Consider the following 22656-nt stretch of genomic DNA (forward strand, 5'->3'; position numbering starts at 1 on the left):
TATTGTCAGCTATATACTTTCTTTTTTGTTCTATGTCTATTATGGTCTTTTTATGTTTATCTTGAATGACTTTTGCTGGTAACTGTATTCTGTGTGATATCAGTTTTCTGTGACTATTTTAAGAGATGTCAATTGTCTACTGTGAAGCACTTTGGACTGCAATGATTGTATGAAAGGTGCGATACAAATAAATATTAAAGTACCAAAAAGTACTCATAATACAAATTTGCCCATTTCAGAATAATATATATGACACGTTTTGGATTATAGTTATAGATGCATTATTGTGTTTTTAAAAGCCTGTAAAGGTTTACTTGACTTTGTATACTGCAGAGTAGCTTGTGAATTTACTCCGGCAGTGGCTCAGTCAGTATGGGGCTTGGACTGTGAGCTGTGGGGTCGCCGGTTAAAGTCCCCGACCAGACCTAAATGTGGAGTGTGAACTGGTACTTGGAGAGGTCCCAGTTCACCTCCTGCCATGCTGTGGTGCTCATGAGCAACCCCCCACAAATTCTAAGGTAGTTTGTTGTTCTAAAATCCAAGGGGTACATTTTCCACAAATCGACCCTTATTTTGAAAGGTATGACCGGAAGCCGTCTCCTCTAATCTGGTCAATTTGACGCAGACGCAGGTGTGTCGCGGTTAAAAATGATACCTGTATGAAACTATTTATCATTCAAGTGATGACAGCAATGGCTGAACCGGCAGAAATCCCCGTTCTCAGCCGACCCGTGGAACCGGTACGTCTTTATTCATATAATGTTGTCTTCAATGACTTAAAAAACCGAAAGATTACGGTAGCGAAGTAGCTAGTTAGCTACAGTAGTTCATGGCTAATTGAAAAGCCGTTTGGCTAATTTCAAACATTTTGGAAATTGGAAACTTTTTTTAAATTATTTTTTCAAATTTGAAGGCCACATTTTACATTATCATATGTTATGACCGGTTTTGCTCATTGTAAATTAACCAAATACTGGAGAGCATATTTAGTTGTGAGAAATGCAAGGGTGGTGCAGTGACGCGTCCTAAAACCCTGAAGTAAACTGCGCATGGGTTCCCTCCGGTTCCCTCGACAAAACGCAATGCAATTTCTCCATAGGATTTTGGAAAATAGCTGGAAATAAGGTCTGTGGTTGACACACATTTAAGAGATGGATCACGTTTTGTTCAGTCGGATAATCTCCACATGTCTACCCTACTTTTATAATTTTCTAATGTTAAATCTAATCTCCAGAAGCTAAATGCTAACGTTATGCTGATCGAACTACAGCAGGGTCGCACGACTTCAACGTCACGCCAATTTAAGATCCATATGCAAACATACAGATTAAAAATGGTACAAATTGAAGCGTTTGTTTTAACAGTTTGCAGGAGGCAGGTACTTGCTTTAAAGCAGAACACGGGAAAAAACGAATTTAGCGGGAGTGTTTACGTGTTCGGCGTAATGACGTATAACGGCCTCGACAACTTCTGTAGTCCTATTCAGTAGGGATGGGAATATATTCGACCCCCACAAAAACGGTTAACCAAAATGTACATATCCTGTAAAAAATGTTTTTATTTGATAAATAAATGCATGTTCAAATAAGTATATAAACCAAGTCGAATGTGTCAAATGTATTGAACTGGTGATCACAGTTTGAACAGTTGACAGCTATAGGCCTACAGCAGGGGTGCCCAACCTTTTTTGAACCGAGAGCTACTTTTAAAGTTGCCAGTCTGCCGAGATCTACCAGTCCAAATAGAGAGGCGTAGCCATTACTGACAGCCTACTACCAGGTAAATACACACTTCTACTTGTATAAAACTGACCTTTGTACGATTAATACTCCATAAAATACTGCAGATCCTTTATTGTACCTCTTTCTAATCTACACACATACAAGTATTTAACTGAAGTTACACAACAGTGTTGTTGATACAGAGTTGGAGTGTATTCACACGTCACAATACAGTGGGTAATGTTTTCAAGAAACATTGAACAGTGCTGCCACATGTGACACAGGGACAAAGAAAAGACTCTGAACCCTTTCTTTGCCATCATATAAAAATAGTGTTGCTACAAAAGTATAAATTAGGCTTACTAATAAGACAACTGAGATCTGAAGCTACTCAGGAATCTGCTGCCAAAGTGCAATAAAAAAGGCAAAATTAATAAAATCAAACCCTTTTTTTGTTGCATTTTAGTCGAGTATAAAAAGAAATGCCTTTTAAAATAGGATGCAAGGAACACTAGTTTCTTAACCTGAATTGATAATAGACTATAATCAATTTAAGTTTGTATTCTTATACCATTTTGTACAATAATTATAATGAATAAATTCAAACAAACTAAAACTTATAGCTGATTAATAACGGTATCTAACTTGAGTTTTTATTATATCAAAAACCTGTTTAAATGCTACTGTTATTTTTCACTGTCCCCAAAAAGCACGTCGCAGCCTCCAGGAATGCTTCTTTCACAACTTCGCCGTCTTTGAAATACTTCATGTGTTTCGCAAGAACGTGACTAACACGATAAGATGCTCTGGTAGCAGCCTTGCTCTTGTTGTTGGGCCTGGTGAAAATGGACTGCTGTGCATTTAGCTGTCCTCTCAGGCCCCTCCCCTTTAGCTGTCCTCTCAGGCCCCTCCCCTTTTGGAGCGTAGGGCAGAATTAGGATGGAATTCCGTCTCGTATCGTTTGTGCACTGTTTTGAAATGCCGCTCCTAAATGACCCTTCTTCGATAAAGCCACGCTCGCATTGCAGATGAGACAGATGGACTTTGAATTAGAATGGATACAAAAATAATCATCCTCCCACTCGGAGTGAAAATTATATATTTTGGGCTCTTTTGCTTCTGCCATAATTGCGGTCTTGTGTGTGTGCGGACTGTCACTCCTGTTGACACGGACAATGTCAGCGAAATGGTGCCCACTGCCCACCAGCCACGCCCCCACACATGGGGTCACGCCGGCCAATCACAAAGCTTTGGTGCGTTCAAGTGCATTATTCTGGCACGGGAAGATTATGTTATAGGACATTAACGATAAAACAGAATATTGTTGTTCTATTTTTAGACACATCTCGCGATCGACTGGGAATCTCCCCGCGATCGACTGGTTGGGCACCCCTGGCCTACAGCTTTCATGCTTAAAACATAACTTGGTTTTTAACTTAAAGAGGGATCAAACACGAACAACATAACCGGTCAGGGTAACGTAACCCTATTACAACAGAGATCAACAACCTGTAACGGGGCCTATGCACAGAATGCAGCTACTCAATACTCATTCTTCTTTAAGAATATGAGCATGTCTACTCAGGGGAGAGGCGGGTGCGGAGACGATTCACAATCAGGCCAGCTGTAGAAAATACCCTCTCAGCTGGAATTTGGGCATAAGATGAGGTTTGAGTCTGCGTGATCTGCGTGTAGGGAGGGGCAGCAGCCATATCATTGGCTAGAACTAGCTAGATCTGATGGATTTGGACATAAACGCGAGTGAAGTCTAACCGGACGCGAGAGAGAGATCAGCTGCAGCTCTGCCCGCTGTGAAGGACCGGTGAGCGGAGCAAAACACACCTTTAGACCTAACACACTTGGCTATGGCACTGTCGTGTACATTCAATTATTCCATTTGATATGTAATTGTTACGTACTCCCCCCCCCCTTTTGTTGTCCTCTTTGCTCTCTCTGCTGTGCAGGTACAGCTGGCTCCGCCTTCCCCAGGTGTTCCCAGTTGCCAATCAGCCGAACATAAAAGAGGAGACTGAAGGGGAAGGAGGGGGCCGATCACTACTCCGGATGTCTCTGCTGTGGCAGAGCTCTTTTGCCTTTTTGTTGTGTTTTCTGGAGGACGTGTTAGCGTTAGGTTTTCGCGGCTTTATTTCTCCCGTTAGGTTATGTGTGATTTTGGGTAGCGGAGGAAGGCTCTGGATCCTACGGCCCGTGGTGTGGTTGGCCCAAGTCCCCTCCGTCTTTTTGTTTGTTTACCTGTCCTCCAGTGTATGTTTTTATGATTATGGCAATACATGTATGATCACCGTTTAGTGCCTATGTGTTGTGTACTTTTGTTTTATGTTGCGGACTGCCTCACGAGCCACTACTATTGAGTAGGGAGGCGGGTCGTAACAGTAATCAACTTAGGCACCCCTCCCAAAAAAGAAAAAATATTCATAACTCATATTCGAATACCTGAATAATTTTGAATATTCGATTAATCGATCTCATCCCTACTATTCAGCCACTTGGTAACAACCATCGTTTCTCAGACACGTCAACTCTTCAGAAATCACCAGTGGGGTCACTGCTGATGGATTTAATGTCGTAGAACAAAACGTGATCCGTCTCTTCAATGTGTCTCAACCTCAGACCTTATTTCCAGATATTTTCCAAAACCCTCTGGAGAAACTGAATTGCTTTTTTGTCGAAAGAACCGGAAGTGGTAAAATGCTAACTAACTTCCGGGTTTTAGGACGCGTCACTGCACCACTCTATTCTGCCGGCTGGTCATTAAACGGGCAGTTCGGCTATTTAAAAAAAAATATACTTTACCTAGCTACAGGTGACGTCACTAGCTCACTCTTTAAAACCTTTCTTTTTGCAGGAGGGCGTCATGGCGGCCATTGAAGAGGAAGCGTCTCTCGTAGAAGCTTTTGAAAACAATTTCGAAATTTCACAGGTTCGTTTAAAGTTTTACATTTTAATAAAATAGGTCAGAAATGGTGAGGGGAACTTTTGTAGCTTCAATGGTCAACCTACAACAGAGATAGTATTTTATTTTTTATTTTTATTTTTACTTAATTTATGGTTTGTAAGCTGAGCTGTATGGTTTTTGTATTTATGTATTTATTTATTTCTCTGTATAGCACTTTGTTCTGAAGCTTACAAATCAGAAATCCTTTATTAGTCCCAGAACAGTGGGAAAAATGCTTTACACATAAAGTTGTGTTAACCAAAATCCATTATTCTAGCCATTTTAATACCTAAAAAAACACCAATACTTGAAGGAAATAAGTACATTAAGTATTTGAGAATCTAGTGAAACAGTCCCCCACCCACTCTCCTTTCAAAATGTTGGTCATTAAATATTTCCAATTGTCGAAAACAACACTGTTAACAAATCAGTTGAAATGTTGCTGAAAATACAAGAGATTAATGAAGGACTTGCTGACACTTTGTGTGATTGTTGGGCCCAGGGTGTTAAACCGGCAGCATCTGCCGCCTCAGAGGAGACGGAGAGCAGAGAGAAACCGGATGATGATGATGAAGACGACAGACAGCAGGACGAAGAGAAGCAAAGTCCTCCAGAGGGACAGCCAACGGTCGATCCGCCTGCAGCCGAACCCTCCAGCACAGAGACAAAGGTAATGACTGGTTTAAAGAACAATTTGTTATATAACTGAACTGAAGTCAAATGTTTCTAAGTATAGAATATTGTACGATTATTTTTTTATTACGGAACTTTGGAAATGTTATTAATGTAACCCTTGTGCCTCACTAAGCATATGTTTTGCTTTTTAATTTTGCATGTATTTTGGAAGTTTTATAATGTCCCCAACTAATTAAAACTACATCATTTTTATACCAGTGCCATTACAACTTAAAATAACTTAAAACGTTCTATTATACAAGTCCTCACCTCATATGTTTTTTTATGGGCATCACCTAAATATATCTGGTATGCAGGGTTTTGTCTAAACCGGGTAACAGGGGGTAGAAAAGTTAGTGTTATATATTTGCAGTTATCATACAAAGTTGTGCAGTGCCGTCTTAAGTGTTTCGTATTGTTTGCGTCAATGAAGGAAAAACCACACACACATATCTGTATGTCGGCCTAAAGAAGTCAAGCCTCATCTCAGCTCCTCTGTTCTGGATCTTTGGGGTGCTCTGGCCGACACACCGGGTGAACCTAGTGATGGACACAAAACTAGTGTCAACACTTAAAGTATCCTTAACTCTCCACTACAGGCGCCCTCTTAGTTTCGACGTGCACCCTCATACCAAAATGCAGATTTTCTCCGTAAAATGTTAAAGTGATGCCAACAAAGACTATATTTCTGGTCGTCAAATGCGGTATAAATACTCGCAAAATATGAAAATCGTGTGAAATCGACTGTCAGACCACAGAGACGGCTTTGTTTTTACGGAGCTCTGTTATTGTTTACATCTGCAGCGCCATCTTGTTTACGGGTGTCATGTTCTCGCGAGAATTTATATATCTTATATCAGCGCCCCAGTATTGCCCTCATACTATATTCTCCTAGGAAAAGCCCTGGTTAGATATTTTCTTGCCATTTAGTATAACTAGGAAGCACCCTGAGATGAACTGATGATCGATAACTAAAGAGCTCACTGTGTGTCAGTGGGCGCTTGGCGCTGCGTGTCGGGCAGAGTGGTCGGAGGACAGGACGGTGTACCCGGCCATCGTGGTTTCTCTGGACGGAGAACGCTGCAGAGTTCGCTTCAACGACTACGGCAACTATAAGGACTTGGCACTGAGCGAGCTCAAAGCGCCCGACGATGCTCCTCAAACACCGATACAACATTGTCAGGTAACAAGTTTATCCAAATAGAATGAAAGCCATTCCTCCATGGATAATGTGTATAACTTTGTTTTCACCCTTAAAACCTCTTAAACACATGACAAATATCACCGTTACTGAACTTCTCACAACTTGTTACTGTACACTTGTAATGTCAACATGTATGTTTAATGCTATTTTATTTCTATTGAGATGTTTACATTTTGAAATGTTTAATTCTTTACATTTGTATTGGACAACGCCATGTCTTTTCATGCTGCTGCAACTCAAACTTATCTTAATTATGACGCCAGAAACCTCCATTGGAAGAAGAAGACCATTGGATCCAGTCGAAAGCTGTGGTGCGTATGAAAGCTAGCATTTTCTATTTTCCAATCAAGCCTGGGACATATTAGGGATTTTCTCTCTGTTCTATTTAAGGTTATTTTACATAGTTTAATATTTTCTAACGGCAACATTTCCTCGGCAGCAAAGACACATTTGAGCCTTAATTGAAAACAATATAGTCGGCTCATGGTGGCATTAAGAGTTTATTTGATTGGTACTTGACCTTTTAACAAACCCATTTAATAACTGAATATTTTACAATCTTTTATTAATTCATATTACATGTTAAGATACCTTTTTATAGGTTGTATGGCAGTATAGATTTTAAGACACGTCTCCACTCTACTTTCACAATTTGGGATTAATAATATCTATCTATCTAAACACATTTGAGCCGTAATATAAAAAATAGTTTAATCTGTATCCACCGTGTTGCCGTCTCTTTACAGGACTGGAAACCTGGCTCTCGATGTCGGGCCGTTTACTCGGAGGACGGTATGTTCTACCCGGCTCTGGTCCTTTGGGTCAAAGGTGAGCGCTGCTGCGTTCGCTTCAACGGCTATGAGAACGAGGAGGAACAGGAAGTGAGCGCCTTGCTGAGCCTCGGCGCGCTGCACGGCAACAGCATTGGCGCCGCAGCCAAGGTGAACATTGTGTGTCAACAAACATATTTTATTTTTTGTAATATATTTTTTATTGACATTTGGCAGCAAACAATTACAGTTTTTCTTTTACAGATTTAAGGTGTTTTGTTTGGTCCTGCAGGGCAGCAACTGGAAGCCGAGTGCAACCACCAGCGGCAGCAAAACCAACGTGGACTGGAAGAGGAGGAGGAGAGAGGAGAACCAGGGGGGGAGAGCAGGGAGAGAGGAGAACCAGGGGGAGAGAGCAGGGAGAGAGGAGAACCAGGGGGAGAGAGCAGGGAGAGAGAGCAACCAGGGGGAGAGAGCAGGGAGAGAGGAGAGAGCAGGGAGCAGAGAGGAGAGAGCAGGGAGAGAGAGGAACCAGGGGGAGAGAGCAGGGAGAGAGGAGAACCAGGGGGAGAGAGCAGGGAGAGAGGAGAACCAGGGGGAGAGAGCAGGGAGAGAGGAGAACCAGGGGGAGAGAGCAGGGAGAGAGGAGAACCAGGGGGAGATAGCAGGGAGAGAGGAGAACCAGGGGGAGAGAGCAGGGAGAGAGGAGAACCAGGGAGAGAGAGCAGGGAGAGAGGGGAACCAGGGGGAGAGAGCAGGGAGAGAGGAGAACCAGGGAGAGAGAGCAGGGAGAGAGGGGAACCAGGGGGAGAGAGCAGGGAGAGAGAGGAGGTCAGGGGGGAGAGAGCAGGAGCAGCAGCAGTACTTCTCCTGGGTGAGTAGCCATCAGAGGGGGGGGGGGGGGGGGGGAACTAAACCAAGAACATGAGCTGGTTCTGAGTGTATGGGCCTTTTTAATGTTCTAGTCCCACCTGCTGGTCAACTGTTGGTGTTGCATTCATTAAAAAAGAGTTGCAGCCACGTCAGCCAGAGACATATGCTGGACAACACAATGTACCCTTTACAAAACATGTACCCTTATACTGGTTTAAAAAAAATGTTATAACGCATGGTGGAAAGAAGCACGGAGAAGAACATCTTATTTTACCTGCTCCTTCTTAAAACTAAAAATGAAACCACAATATTCTTTCAGTCACAGTTGCTTATAAAACCAGAACACAATCAAAAGTCAAATTCGTGCTTTCTTTATACATTTTCTTAAACATAAAGCATTCCTGACAGCCCTTTAAATCATTCGCAAAGAATTCCACTTCTTTACGCCAAGACACACATCTGCTTTAAAGTAGCACGTGCAATGTTCCAGACTCACATTGGTTTCACACAGCATCTCTGTGTAGTCTGTGAATTCCCTCTCTGTCCTCCTTGTTGGAGCTCCTGCCCCCCCCCCCCCCCTGTGAGCCCACTGTGCTCTGATTGGTCAGCTCGCCCACTCTGTTCTGATGAGTCCACCACCGTTACAGCAGAACATCAGTGATTATGTGTTACCATGGCGTTTGTTAGCAACCAGGAAACGACACCAGTAAGGACAAAGAGATGAGAATGCTGCGTGGGGTCTCGGGGCCGTGTTGGCGGGACGTTGCGCGGCTGTGAGGAGGGGACAGTGTGAGGAGGGGACAGTGTGAGGAGGGGACAGTGTGAGCTCTACTACTGGTGTCGTTTCCTGGTTGCTGCGTGGGGTCTGCGAGACACCGCAGAACTCAGCCTGAGCACACACACACACACACACACACACACACACACACTCTCGTAGCCTGGCTGTTCGCCATATACTCACAGCCTGAGAAAAGATAAGGCTGAGTGAGTGAGTGTGTGAGGAGCTCCACGGATTGGTCCATTTGCACCTCGGTATCGTCACGTCACCATACTCAGGAAGTAAACAATGGAAAAATAGAAATGTCCAACGAGGCGTTCTGGGGCAGCAGACAGGTCTTCTCTGTTAGAGCTTTACTCGCTACAGGGTGCACTTTGAGGGTTTGTGACTGCAGACCGTTTACATGCAGAAACACCTTCATAACACAAGGGGACGGGTGATAACCGGAAAAGCAGGACATGGCACCTTTAAGAACATGTATAATTAAATGCAGCAAATACGATTCCACCTTTCAGACCTGCAGGTGTTTTGTTGCCACAGCTGGTTGTATTAATGTTGTTGTTGTTGTGTGTCTGCAGCTGAAAGCCAGTAATACTCATCAGAGTAAAGTGGAGAAGGAATCCGAAGAGAAGCAGAACGACGAAACTCAGACACCGCCCAACATGTTCTCTTTCTTCCCTCCCTTTGCTCCTCCACCTCCTGGCTCCGGGGTACAACTAACATCTTATTTATTAATAACTAATATTCCTCGGTGTCTGACACAGATGGCAAAAGTACACACATCCTTTACTCAAGTAGAAGTACAGATACTTGTGTTTTTAAAAATACTCGAGTAAAGAAGTTTAGTCGGTACTTCTACCAAAGTAAAGAGGCTTTGAAGTGTACTTCAGTAGAAAGTACCCATAGCGAGCAGCTGCTTTAAAGAGTACCTGACCTCCCTTTATATTAATAGAACAATAATGTCATTGTTAGCTAATGAATGTTTCCATGGTGACCAACGGCAACATGACAACGTTTCCATTGGTCCCTCTTCTTTAGAGAAGACCAGGAAGTGATGGATACACGGATCGTGTTCCAACCAATAGGCACGCAGTGACTCTAAAGAATAATGATCACGCACCAACACACATTCAGACTAAAGGAACCAGCTGTTTGGGAAATGAGAGAAGTAGAAAGTACAGGTATTTGAGTTCAACATGTAAGAAGTAGAAAGTACAGGTATTTGAGTTCAACATGTAAGAAGTAGAAAGTACAGGTATTTGTGTTCAACATGTAAGAAGTAGAAAGTACAGGTATTTGAGTTCAACATGTAAGAAGTAGAAAGTACAGGTATTTGAGTTCAACATGTAAGAAGTAGAAAGTACAGGTATTTGTGTTCAACATGTAAGAAGTAGAAAGTACAGGTATTTGAGTTCAACATGAGAGAAGTAGAAAGTTCAGGTATTTGAGTTCAACATGTAAGAAGTAGAAAGTACAGGTATTTGAGTTCAACATGTAAGAAGTAGAAAGTACAGGTATTTGAGTTCAACATGTAAGAAGTAGAAAGTACAGGTATTTGGGTTCAACATTTAAGAAGTAGAAAGTACAGGTATTTGGGTTCAACATGTGAGAAGTAGAAAGTACAGGTATTTGAGTTCAACATGTGAGAAGTAGAAAGTACAGGTATTTGAGTTCAACATGAGAGAAGTAGAAAGTTCAGGTATTTGAGTTCAACATGTAAGAAGTAGAAAGTACAGGTATTTGGGTTCAACATTTAAGAAGTAGAAAGTACAGGTATTTGTGTTCAACATGTAAGAAGTAGAAAGTACAGGTATTTGAGTTCAACATGAGAGAAGTAGAAAGTTCAGGTATTTGAGTTCAACATGTAAGAAGTAGAAAGTACAGGTATTTGGGTTCAACATTTAAGAAGTAGAAAGTACAGGTATTTGTGTTCAAAATGTGAGAAGTAGAAAGTACAGGTATTTGAGTTCAACATGTAAGAAGTAGAAAGTACAGGTATTTGAGTTCAACATGTAAGAAGTAGAAAGTACAGGTATTTGTGTTCAACATGTAAGAAGTAGAAAGTACAGGTATTTGAGTTCAACATGAGAGAAGTAGAAAGTTCAGGTATTTGAGTTCAACATGTAAGAAGTAGAAAGTACAGGTATTTGGGTTCAACATTTAAGAAGTAGAAAGTACAGGTATTTGGGTTCAACATGTGAGAAGTAGAAAGTACAGGTATTTGAGTTCAACATGTGAGAAGTAGAAAGTACAGGTATTTGTGTTCAAAATGTGAGAAGTAGAAAGTACAGGTATTTGAGTTCAACATGTAAGAAGTAGAAAGTACAGGTATTTGAGTTCAACATGTGAGAAGTAGAAAGTACAGGTATTAGTGTTCAACATGTAAGAAGTAGAAAGTACAGGTTTTTGTGTTCAACATGTGAGAAGTAGAAAGTACAGGTATTTGAGTTCAACATGTGAGAAGTAGAAAGTACAGGTATTTGTGTTCAACATGTAAGAAGTAGAAAGTACAGGTTTTTGTGTTCAACATGTGAGAAGTAGAAAGTACAGGTATTTGTGTTCAACATGTGAGAAGTAGAAAGTACAGGTATTTGTGTTCAACCTGTGAGAAGTAGAAAGTACAGGTATTTGTGTTCAACATGTGAGAAGTAGAAAGTACAGGTATTAGTGTTCAACATGTAAGAAGTAGAAAGTACAGGTATTTGGGTTCAACATGTAAGAAGTAGAAAGGACAGGTATTTGTGTTCAACATGTAAGAAGTAGAAAGTACAGGTATTTGTGTTCAACATGTAAGAAGTAGAAAGTACAGGTATTTGAGTTCAACATGTAAGAAGTAGAAAGTACAGGTACTTGTGTTCAAAATGTAAGAAGTAGAAAGTACAGGTATTTGAGTTCAACATGTAAGAAGTAGAAAGTACAGGTATTTGGGTTCAACATGTAAGAAGTAGAAAGTACAGGTATTTGAGTTCAACATGTAATAAGTAGAAAGTACAGGTATTTGTGTTCAACATGTAAGAAGTAGAAAGTACAGGTATTTGAGTTCAACATGTAAGAAGTAGAAAGTACAGGTATTTGAGTTCAACATGTAAGAAGTAGAAAGTACAGGTACTTGTGTTCAAAATGTAAGAAGTAGAAAGTACAGGTATTTGGGTTCAACATGTAAGTAGAAAGTACAGGTATTTGTGTTCAACATGTAAGAAGTAGAAAGTACAGGTATTTGTGTTCAACATGTAAGAAGTAGAAAGTACAGGTATTTGGGTTCAACATGTAAGAAGTAGAAAGTACAGGTATTTGAGTTCAACATGTAAGAAGTAGAAAGTACAGGTACTTGTGTTCAAAATGTAAGAAGTAGAAAGTACAGGTATTTGGGTTCAACATGTAAGAAGTAGAAAGTACAGGTATTTGAGTTCAACATGTAAGAAGTAGAAAGTACAGGTATTTGGGTTCAACATGTAAGAAGTAGAAAGTACAGGTATTTGAGTTCAACATGTAAGAAGTAGAAAGTACAGGTATTTGAGTTCAACATGTAAGAAGTAGAAAGTACAGGTATTTGTGTTCAACATTTAAGAAGTAGAAGTAGAAAGTACAGGTATTTGGGTTCAACATGTAAGAAGTAGAAAGTACAGGTATTTGAGTTCAACATGTAGAAAGTACAGGTATTTGAGTTCAACATGTAGAAAGTACAGGTATTTGAGTTCAACATGTAAGAAGTACAGGTATTTGAGTTCAACATGTAAGAAGTAGAAAGTACAGGTATTTGAGTTCAACATGTAAGAAGTAGAAAGTACAGGTACTTGTGTTCAACATGTAAGAAGTAGAAAGTACAGGTATTTGGGTTCAACATGTAAGAAGTAGAAAGTACAGGTATTTGTGTTCAATATGTAAGAAGTAGAAAGTACAGGTACTTGTGTTCAAAATGTAAGAAGTAGAAAGTACAGGTATTTGGGTTCAACATGTAAGAAGTAGAAAGTACAGGTATTTGAGTTCAACATGTAAGAAGTAGAAAGTACAGGTATTTGAGTTCAACATGTAAGAAGTAGAAAGTACAGGTATTTGAGTTCAACATGTAAGAAGTAGAAAGTACAGGTATTTGGGTTCAACATGTAAGAAGTAGAAAGTACAGGTATTTGTGTTCAACATGTAAGAAGTAGAAAGTACAGGTATTTGTGTTCAACATGTAAGAAGTAGAAAGTACAGGTATTTGTGTTCAACATGTAAGAAGTAGAAAGTACAGGTATTTGAGTTCAACATGTGAGAAGTAGAAAGGACAGGTACTTGTGTTCAAAATGTAAGAAGTAGAAAGTACAGGTATTTGGGTTCAACATGTAAGAAGTAGAAAGTACAGGTATTTGTGTTCAACATGTAAGAAGTAGAAAGTACAGGTATTTGGGTTCAACATGTAAGAAGTAGAAAGTACAGGTATTTGTGTTCAACATGTAAGAAGTAGAAAGTACAGGTATTTGGGTTCAACATGTGAGAAGTAGAAAGTACAGGTATTTGAGTTCAACATGTAAGAAGTAGAAAGTACAGGTATTTGAGTTCAACATGTGAGAAGCAGAAAGTACAGGTATTTGTGTTCAACATGTGAGAAGTAGAAAGTACAGGTATTTGTGTTCAACATGTGAGAAGTAGAAAGTACAGGTATTTGTGTTCAACATGTGAGAAGTAGAAAGTACAGGTATTTGAGTTCAACATGTAAGAAGTAGAAAGTACAGGTATTTGTGTTCAACATGTAAGAAGTAGAAGTAGAAAGTACAGGTATTTGGGTTCAACATGTAAGAAGTAGAAAGTACAGGTATTTGAGTTCAACATGTAAGAAGTAGAAAGTACAGGTATTTGAGTTCAACATGTAAGAAGTAGAAAGTACAGGTATTTGGGTTCAACATGTAAGAAGTAGAAAGTACAGGTATTTGTGTTCAACATGTAAGAAGTAGAAAGTACAGGTATTTGTGTTCAACATGTAAGAAGTAGAAAGTACAGGTATTTGTGTTCAACATGTAAGAAGTAGAAAGTACAGGTATTTGAGTTCAACATGTGAGAAGTAGAAAGGACAGGTACTTGTGTTCAAAATGTAAGAAGTAGAAAGTACAGGTATTTGGGTTCAACATGTAAGAAGTAGAAAGTACAGGTATTTGTGTTCAACATGTAAGAAGTAGAAAGTACAGGTATTTGGGTTCAACATGTAAGAAGTAGAAAGTACAGGTACTTGTGTTCAACATGTAGAAAGTACAGGTATTTGTGTTCAACATGTAAGAAGTAGAAAGTACAGGTACTTGTGTTCAAAATGTAAGAAGTAGAAAGTACAGGTATTTGAGTTCAACATGTAAGAAGTAGAAAGTACAGGTACTTGTGTTCAACATGTAAGAAGTAGAAAGTACAGGTATTTGTGTTCAACATGGAAGAAGTAGAAAGTACAGGTATTTGTGTTCAACATGTAAGAAGTAGAAAGTACAGGTACTTGTGTTCAAAATGTAAGAAGTAGAAAGTACAGGTACTTGTGTTCAAAATGTGAGAAGTAGAAAGTACAGGTATTTGAGTTCAACATGTAAGAAGTAGAAAGTGGTCAGAAAAACAAGTGGTGGAGTAAAGTACTGATACCAGAAAGATGTACAGTAACGAAGTATTTGTACTCCACTACTTCCCACCTCTCTGTCTGACTCTTCTCTCCGTCTCCAGGACTCGGTGTCCTTCATCCCTTCTCCTCCCCCTCTCTGGGCCTTTGGCAGCTCTGCGGGCGCTGACGCCTCCTCCAACATGTTGATGCTGTGGTACATGTGCGGCTTCCACACCGGCAGCTACATGGTCAGTGGCGCGATTTAAGTCCTCTTCAAATGCACAAAAACAGCTGACTCCTGACATCTCTGTAAAGTTAAAAATAACTTTAGGAAGATAACATTTTAGGGATAACCATTTGGTTGGAAGATAAGGAGGAAGGACAATCAATACTGTGTATAGTCAATGTGAGGTGAAGTGTGTCGCCAAGGTAACCGGTTACAACTCCAAGTGGCGATGAGGTCTTAAAATGCGTGGAAAGGGTCTTAAAAGGTTTTACATTTGACTTCAGGATTCCTGCACACACCCTGTCGATAAACATTCATCTGTTTGTCATCTTGCAATTTACTTATTTATCTAAATAGTTATCACCGTGATAAACCGTATTTAATTTCGTCTTAATGTGTAATATTTAATTAATACATTTTACGTTCTGTTCTTGTATATATCATATTCTATTTACGTGTATATCGACTTCTTGCAGTATTTTTGTATTTGTATTTTATTATAACTCGTTGCAGGAGCTCAGGTCAGGATATTTTCACTGCCATTTCTACACCGTAGCTTATGAGCATATGAAATGAAAGCCTTTGAATCTTGAAAAAGTTTTAAGATATGAAGTATGATGTTTCACTGGATTTGATTTACATTTTGACAGAGCTTCCAAGAACTCCTAAATTTATTATTTGGCACCATGTAGTCGTGTAAATAGTTGTTGGATGCGTTACCCGAAGGAATCTGAACTGATGTGTCTTTGTGTGTTCAGGCTCAGCAGGCGTTCAACTCCAACTCCACGGACTGAGGTAAGAACACACAGGTCGACTCTTTGCTCACCCGAGTGGACACGGTTCATTCATAGAAAGGTCAATGGGGTTCATATCAAATATAACTCATAGGAGCATTCAGAAGTGTTATCAAACACAGCGGCAACCATTATCAACGTATAGGTTCAACAGAAAGATATTCACCAAATATTTTGATAATTGAAAAATCATTAGTAAGTCATTTTTAATAGAAAAATATTACAGAATGTGTTTCAGCCAGTTTAGATTCCCTTGTTTTTTCTGTCTCAGTCTTGTTTTAGATTGTCCTCAATCTGACAACATGTAGCCCTCCCTCATCAACCTTGAAGTGTAGCCTCAGTGGCAGCCCAGCCCAGAGGCCTGTCCTACGAAGCCGGTTCAACCTAACCTGGATATGTTTGAGTTAGCCGGTTGGCCTAATCCAAAACATGCGCGCCAAACGGTACTACGACGCGGGTTATCAAGTGGATCGCTCAAGCCAGCCGTGTCCTATCTAGTTAGGTGCGCGTTCACATGAAAGGGGTGGTATTAGGAGCATTCGACCAATCACAGACATGGAGAAGCGCACTGACAGCGCAGCGTCATACTTCCTGAATGAAAAGCCAACTATAATATTAGACATGAAGAAGTTAAACTTTAAACATCCATGACTTAAACACTTGATAACCGTAACCCTAACCCAGATACGGCTCAGCTGACTCAGATAAGGAGAGATATGATACATTATGAAGTGATATGCCGCGGACTGTACTTAATGTACTCTGATCCGGTTACTGATGTTGTGGCAGATATTTAAGTAAGCTTTCTTAACGCTAATGTTATAATAGTCAGATTGCTCTGAAGATGGAGGTGATATTCTATTCATGTTCACGTTCACACAGTCGGTGATTTTTGCCGGCTGTCTTTCCTGCAACGGCAGCTTTTCTGTATTTCCTTTCTCCTGTAATATGACTTGATCGCTTTAAACTCCGCTCACTGAGCTCTGATTGGTCAGCAGGCAGTGCTTTCACTGAGTTGAGCTCAAGTTACCATGGAGATCTAGCCCGCTAAGAAGAGAACCAGCTTCGTAGGACCGGAAACCCAGTTTTCTCTGAAGTTAGCCGCTAAGCGAAAATCCTGCTTCGTAGTACAGGCCTCAGGTCGATGAGGGAGGGATACATGTTGTCAGATTGAGGAAAACATTCACTCGGAGAGTCTTCTTGACTAATAGAATTAATTCTGGGGGTTGGAGCTTAGACTTTCACACTTTCAATTTTAAGGACCACCCTACGTGAGGCTAAACTTCCAGGTTGATGAGGGAGGGGTAAATGTTGTTGGAATTAAAATAAAATTCATTAGCAGAGTTTTCTTGACTAATAGAATGAATTCCGGTGGTTGGAGCTTAAAATAAATCAATTCATGGCACGAAGGACCACCCTAATTTACATATGATAAATACTTTAAACTGCATTTTTAAAGTGGAGAGCTGTGCTGATTTAAAAGAGGTAGTGTGGAGAAGAAATCCTTATTTAATTTAAATTAGCATTGTGTCTGATAACCAGTTAAACAAATGGACATTACCTACTCACAACTATAACAGAAATAAAGCAAATTCTTTAACAAAGTAAATGTAACTTTGATTAAATTACAGAATCTGAAAACTTGGAATCCAGTCGTTCATCTTTCACATTCATTTTATTTCTGTGCTTCAGAAACGGAGAGCATTTTGGAACGAGTTGCAGCCGGGACAATGCGGTTTATTTTCTCCCTTGAAGGTGCACTTGTACATTTATTCTGTATATTGTAAAGATACTTTTATTTGTTCTTGGTTATATTTTTCCATGCTGGAGTGTTTTGAAAGTACAGCATGCAGTTTGTTTGGAGAGTTTAAGAGACGTTTGGATGTTTCTGTTTGATTATGTTGAGAATGGATCTCTTACGACCTGTTGAAGAATGAAATGCACATATTCAGAGGAAGACCTATTTTGTTATTAAAAAGGAGAACAACTGTATATCCCTCTTTGTGTTGCAGTCTATAAATATCAGAAAATAATATCCTCTCCTCCCGCTGTGCACATTTCAGACTCGTTATTTAACTTTATTCTGACCCTCTCTCGTCTGAGTCAGAAGTCAAACGCTGAGGAAGACGTTGACGTACACGGTGACACTTGGAGACCCTGAAACGTCATCCCACTTCCTCTTCCCTCTGAGGCAGCTGGTTTAAAGGAACATTACATACCTGGGTGTGGAAACAAAAAAGAGAACTCAGAAAAATACTTTGCCAAGAACATAAATATTAAATAAGAAACATATTTAAATAAACATTACAAAATAAGATTTACACATATGTGGGGGAAACTTCTGAAGCAATTGGAAACAGGACTGAGAGGCACGAGGAGAGCTGGAGCGCTGATGGCAAACACTGACGGTTTATTTGGAGTTACGGCCGGAGAATTGACGAGACATGTGGTGCGTCACGAGCTGACACAGCGGCTGCCAAACCAATTCTGAATACCTCTTTCTGCAGCTCGAGGTTTTAACTAGTTCAGAGTGTAATAATCAACATTCTTCATCCGTGAGACGACACACATATGGACCGTGAATCTAACTAGAGCTCTCGTCCGTAGGAAAGAATGTGCGCCAGGGAGCCTTCGTCCCTGAACAGTAAACTACTTCATGGCGGCTTGTGCTCTGTCACAGACTGGCAGGGCCGTTTCTAGCTTTTTGGGGGCCCTAGTTTTTACAGTTTTTGAACTTCAATGAATGTCGCCTTTTAAGCTGATCCGTGGAGATGCATCAATCTGTTACACTTTAAGAGGAAAACAGGCTAATTTCACTAAAACCAAGCAATTGAAACTTACAAAAAATGATATTAAAAAAAGGTAAACAATAAGGCTCGTCAATACATGCAAGAGATGCAGCATTTTCCCAACAATATATAATTGACATTTTTCATCTTGCTCAGACGTCACTGATTGGGTGACAGCCCAACGATGTTTTGGACGTTATTACCCACAAATACAAGCCACAGCTTTGCTATCATTGCAGTTTGTTGTGTTTATATCCTACATTTGATTTGTCAGCATATAATGCTTCACCGAACACAGGAGGGGGCTTGGCTGTCTATAAATAGATGGGTAATTTTAATTCTCCTCAAATATATTGAGGCTGAACCTGAACTTTCAGCTTGGGGGCCCCCTAGTGCAGGGTTCGTACGGTCATTGAAAACCTGGAAAAGTCATGGAATTTCAAAATGCAAATTCCAGGCCCTGGAAAAGTTTTGGAAAACAATATTTTTCCCAAAGTTTTGGAAAAGTCATGGAAATGTAACTAAAGTTGCGTCAAATATAATTTACATTTTATCTAATCGCCGAAATAATCTGCGGTCGCGAGCTGTTATGTGCAATCATGACGCGCATGGTGTTATTTTTTAATATATGAAGTGCGAGCTGTGTGCTCGAGTCTTCCTGCCTGTCGGCTGAACTCTGCTGCTCCGGGATGACGGTCAGCTACATTAGTTCGTTAACTGTGCGGAGTCACTGTGGCACAGACTGAGCCGCTGGTGAACAGCTGTTAGAACGGGCCGTTCAGGTGTTCAGAGCAGAGCGGCAGAGCGTGATGTGAACTGAAAAGTTTTTCTGTCGCAATATCATTTAAGGAATCGTTGAGCTAGCTAGCTAGCATACATTGTCACTATCTGCTAACGTTAGCTTCAGCCTTCGTTTTCTAATAGTTTTTTTCATAGGCTATAAACGGAGGTGGTATAAGTATAGATATTGTGCTAGAGTAAAAGTAGAAGTACTCAGATCTTGTACTTTAGTAGAAGTACTCGGATGTTGTTCTTAAAAGTAGAAGTACTCAGATCTTGTACTTGAGTAAAAGTACAAGTACTCAGGTCTTGTACTTGAGTTAAAGTAGAAGTACTCAGAAAAGTAAAAGTACTCAGATCTTGTACTCGAGTAGAAGTACTCAGATCTTGTACTTTAGTAGAAATACTCAGATATTGTACTTTAGTAGAAGTACTCGGATGTTGTTCTTAAAGGTAGAAGTACTCAGATCTTGTACTTGAGTAAAAGTAGAACTACTCGGATCTTGTACTTTAGTAGAAATACTCAGATATTGTACTTTAGTAGAAGTACTCAGATATTGTACTTTAGTAGAAGTACTCAGATCTTGTACTTTAGTAGAAGTGGAAGTACTCAGATCTTGTACTTAATAAAAGTAAAGTACTCAGATGTTGTACTTGAGTAAATGTAGAAGTACTCAGATCTCGTACTTGAGTAAAAGTAGAAGTACCAGAGTGTAGGAATACTCTGTTACAGTTAAAGTCCTGCATTCAAAATGTTACTCAAGTAAAAGTACAAAAGTATTATCATCAAAATATAGTGAAAGTAGCGACAGTAAAAGTAGTCGTTGTGCAGATTGGTCCATTTCAGAATAATATATATGATGTGTTTTATAATGATTGATCATGAAAGTGTTCTCAAAGCTGGTGAAGGAGCAGCTAGTCTGAATGGCTTTGTAGACTGCAGGGTAGCTGGTGAAGGAGCAGCTAGTCTGAAGTACTTTGCAGACTGCAGGGTAGCTGGTGGATTTACTCCAGGTGGAACTAAAGTCTGATTCAACACTTGATTATATTTCACATCATTCATCCACATCTGTGAAGTAACTGAAGGTGTTAAATACATGCAGTGGAGGAAAAGTACACCATGTACCTCTGAACTGTAGTGGAGGAAAAGTACACCATGTACCTCTGAACTGTAGTGGAGCAGAAGTACACCATGTACCTCTGAACTGTAGAGGAGTAGAAGTACACCATGTACCTCTGAACTGTAGTGGAGCAGAAGTACACCATGTACCTCTGAACTGTAGAGGAGTAGAAGTACACCATGTACCTCTGAACTGTAGAGGAGTAGAAGTACACTATGTACCTCTGAACTGTAGTGAGTAGAAGTACACCATGTACCTCTGAACTGTAGTGGAGCAGAAGTACACCATGTACCTCTGAACTGTAGAGGAGTAGAAGTACACCATGTACCTCTGAACTGTAGAGGAGTAGAAGTACACTATGTACCTCTGAACTGTAGTGAGTAGAAGTACACCATGTACCTCTGAACTGTAGTGGAGCAGAAGTACACCATGTACCTCTGAACTGTAGAGGAGTAGAAGTACACCATGTACCTCTGAACTGTAGAGGAGTAGAAGTACACCATGTACCTCTGAACTGTAGTGGAGTAGAAGTACACCATGTACCTCTGAACTGTAGAGGAGTAGAAGTACACCATGTACCTCTGAACTGTAGAGGAGTAGAAGTACACCATGTACCTCTGAACTGTAGTGGAGTAGAAGTACACCATGTACCTCTGAACTGTAGAGGAGTAGAAGTACACCATGTACCTCTGAACTGTAGAGGAGTAGAAGTACACCATGTACCTCTGAACTGTAGAGGAGTAGAAGTACACCATGTACCTCTGAACTGTAGAGGAGTAGAAGTACACTATGTACCTCTGAACTGTAGTGAGTAGAAGTACACCATGTACCTCTGAACTGTAGTGGAGCAGAAGTACACCATGTACCTCTGAACTGTAGAGGAGTAGAAGTACACCATGTACCTCTGAACTGTAGAAGTACAAAGTAGCAAAACATTGAAATACTTAAATAAAGTACAAGTATCTCAAAATTGTACCCAAGTATAGTACTTGTTGAGTTTATGAACTTAGTTACTTTATACCAGTGGCTATAAAAGTGTATGAACCCTGCTAGTGGCCGCGGGGGCCCTATGCATCTGCATAGTCCGCCAATAGGACGAAACGGCCCTGTAGACTGGCAACAACAATGCGCCCAAGCTGCCCCTCCTTTAGAGAGATAGCAGCAATACCCAAGGCCGTAGACCTGTGCTGGGGGAAAGGAGACCGTGAAGAGAGAAAACGATGAACTGTCGGAGGTTGAATACCTAAGCACATTATTCCCCAACAACATATATATATATATATATATGATGATGCATTTTTTTATATAGAGCTTTTCACAACTCAAAGACGCTTTACAGTATGAGGGAGGGTAGACAAACAAGGACAGGCAAACAAGTAAGTATAGTAAAATAAATAAAAAGGCAGTCAAGAGGAAGTTGATTGAGAGGGGGGGGCTTATGGGTAGACGGAGTTGAAAAGATGTGTTTTGAGGCGGGACTGAAAGACTGAGGGACTCATACCTCATTCACACCAACGGTGTTTCAGGGCCGGTTCAGAGCTGGAGCTTGAAAAGCACCGGGTCTTCCTGTTCACACCGCAGCGGAGCAGCCTCTTAGCTCCGGAATCCGGTTCGTTTCAAGCACCAAAAAATTGTCCGGCCAGACCGAAAGCACCGCTTACGTCGAGGCGGGGGCAGATACAGATCATCTCCTGAACAACAACAAGAAGCCCGCGTTTTATCCAGTTGGTACACAACGATGGAGAAACTTAACAAGAGTTTCAGTGTTTCTGCCATAGACTGTATATAAAGGTTTCTGCGCATGGTGAAGCAACGTGTCTGCGTGTTAAGGTGGAACCTGAGCATTCACGTTGATCACCTCTCATTATAACTCATTATAAATCTATAAAACTATAAATATTAAACTTTACTTCACGTGTTCATTTGAGAACAGCTGTTACATACCTGGGTGAAGGTTACAGTTCATTTAAATGAAAGATACTCCACACTCATGGTTCAGTCCACCTTAAGAAATAAGACCGACCTCGGAAGCAGTTGTGTTTTAAAAAGACCTTTATTGACACGAGTACACTTTTTTATAAGAATATAACTAAACCACAGAAATGACTCCGGAAAAGCTGCAGATAGAGCCATAAGAAATGAATGCAACTGATTTCATCCGCGCGGTTTGGCTTTATGAAGCAGGCACGCAAACGGTTACGTCATGACGCAAACGATGACGCATTACCAGTCGGACTCTGGGCGGTGTGAAAAGAACCGGAGCTAAACCGAAGAACCGGTTCTGAACCTGAAAAGCTCTAGCACGGAGCTTGAACCGGAGTTGCGTTGGTGTGAAGGAGGTATTGGAGTCACGAAGATCTTGGGGGGGGGGGGGGAATTCCAGAGCCTAGAAGCTGCCACTGAGAAGGCTCTGTC

At 40.5% G+C, this 22656-nt stretch overlaps 1 protein-coding gene across 1 annotated transcript; it reads left to right on the plus strand.

The window, feature by feature from the left end:
• The first annotated feature begins 620 nt into the window (after positions 1-620).
• On the plus strand, positions 621-17543 carry LOC117442296 (uncharacterized). Its single transcript, XM_071202395.1, has 11 exons — positions 621-740; positions 4588-4662; positions 5180-5347; positions 6347-6535; positions 6820-6867; positions 7303-7497; positions 7619-8200; positions 9556-9687; positions 14654-14779; positions 15516-15552; positions 17244-17543. The coding sequence occupies exons 1-10, from the start codon at positions 660-662 to the stop codon at positions 15549-15551; spliced, it is 1632 nt and encodes a 543-aa protein (XP_071058496.1). The 5' UTR covers positions 621-659; the 3' UTR covers position 15552; positions 17244-17543.
• The last annotated feature ends 5113 nt before the right edge of the window (positions 17544-22656 follow it).

The sequence above is a fragment of the Pseudochaenichthys georgianus genome, unplaced genomic scaffold, assembly GCF_902827115.2.
Source record: "Pseudochaenichthys georgianus unplaced genomic scaffold, fPseGeo1.2 scaffold_408_arrow_ctg1, whole genome shotgun sequence".
NCBI lineage: Eukaryota > Metazoa > Chordata > Actinopteri > Perciformes > Channichthyidae > Pseudochaenichthys > Pseudochaenichthys georgianus.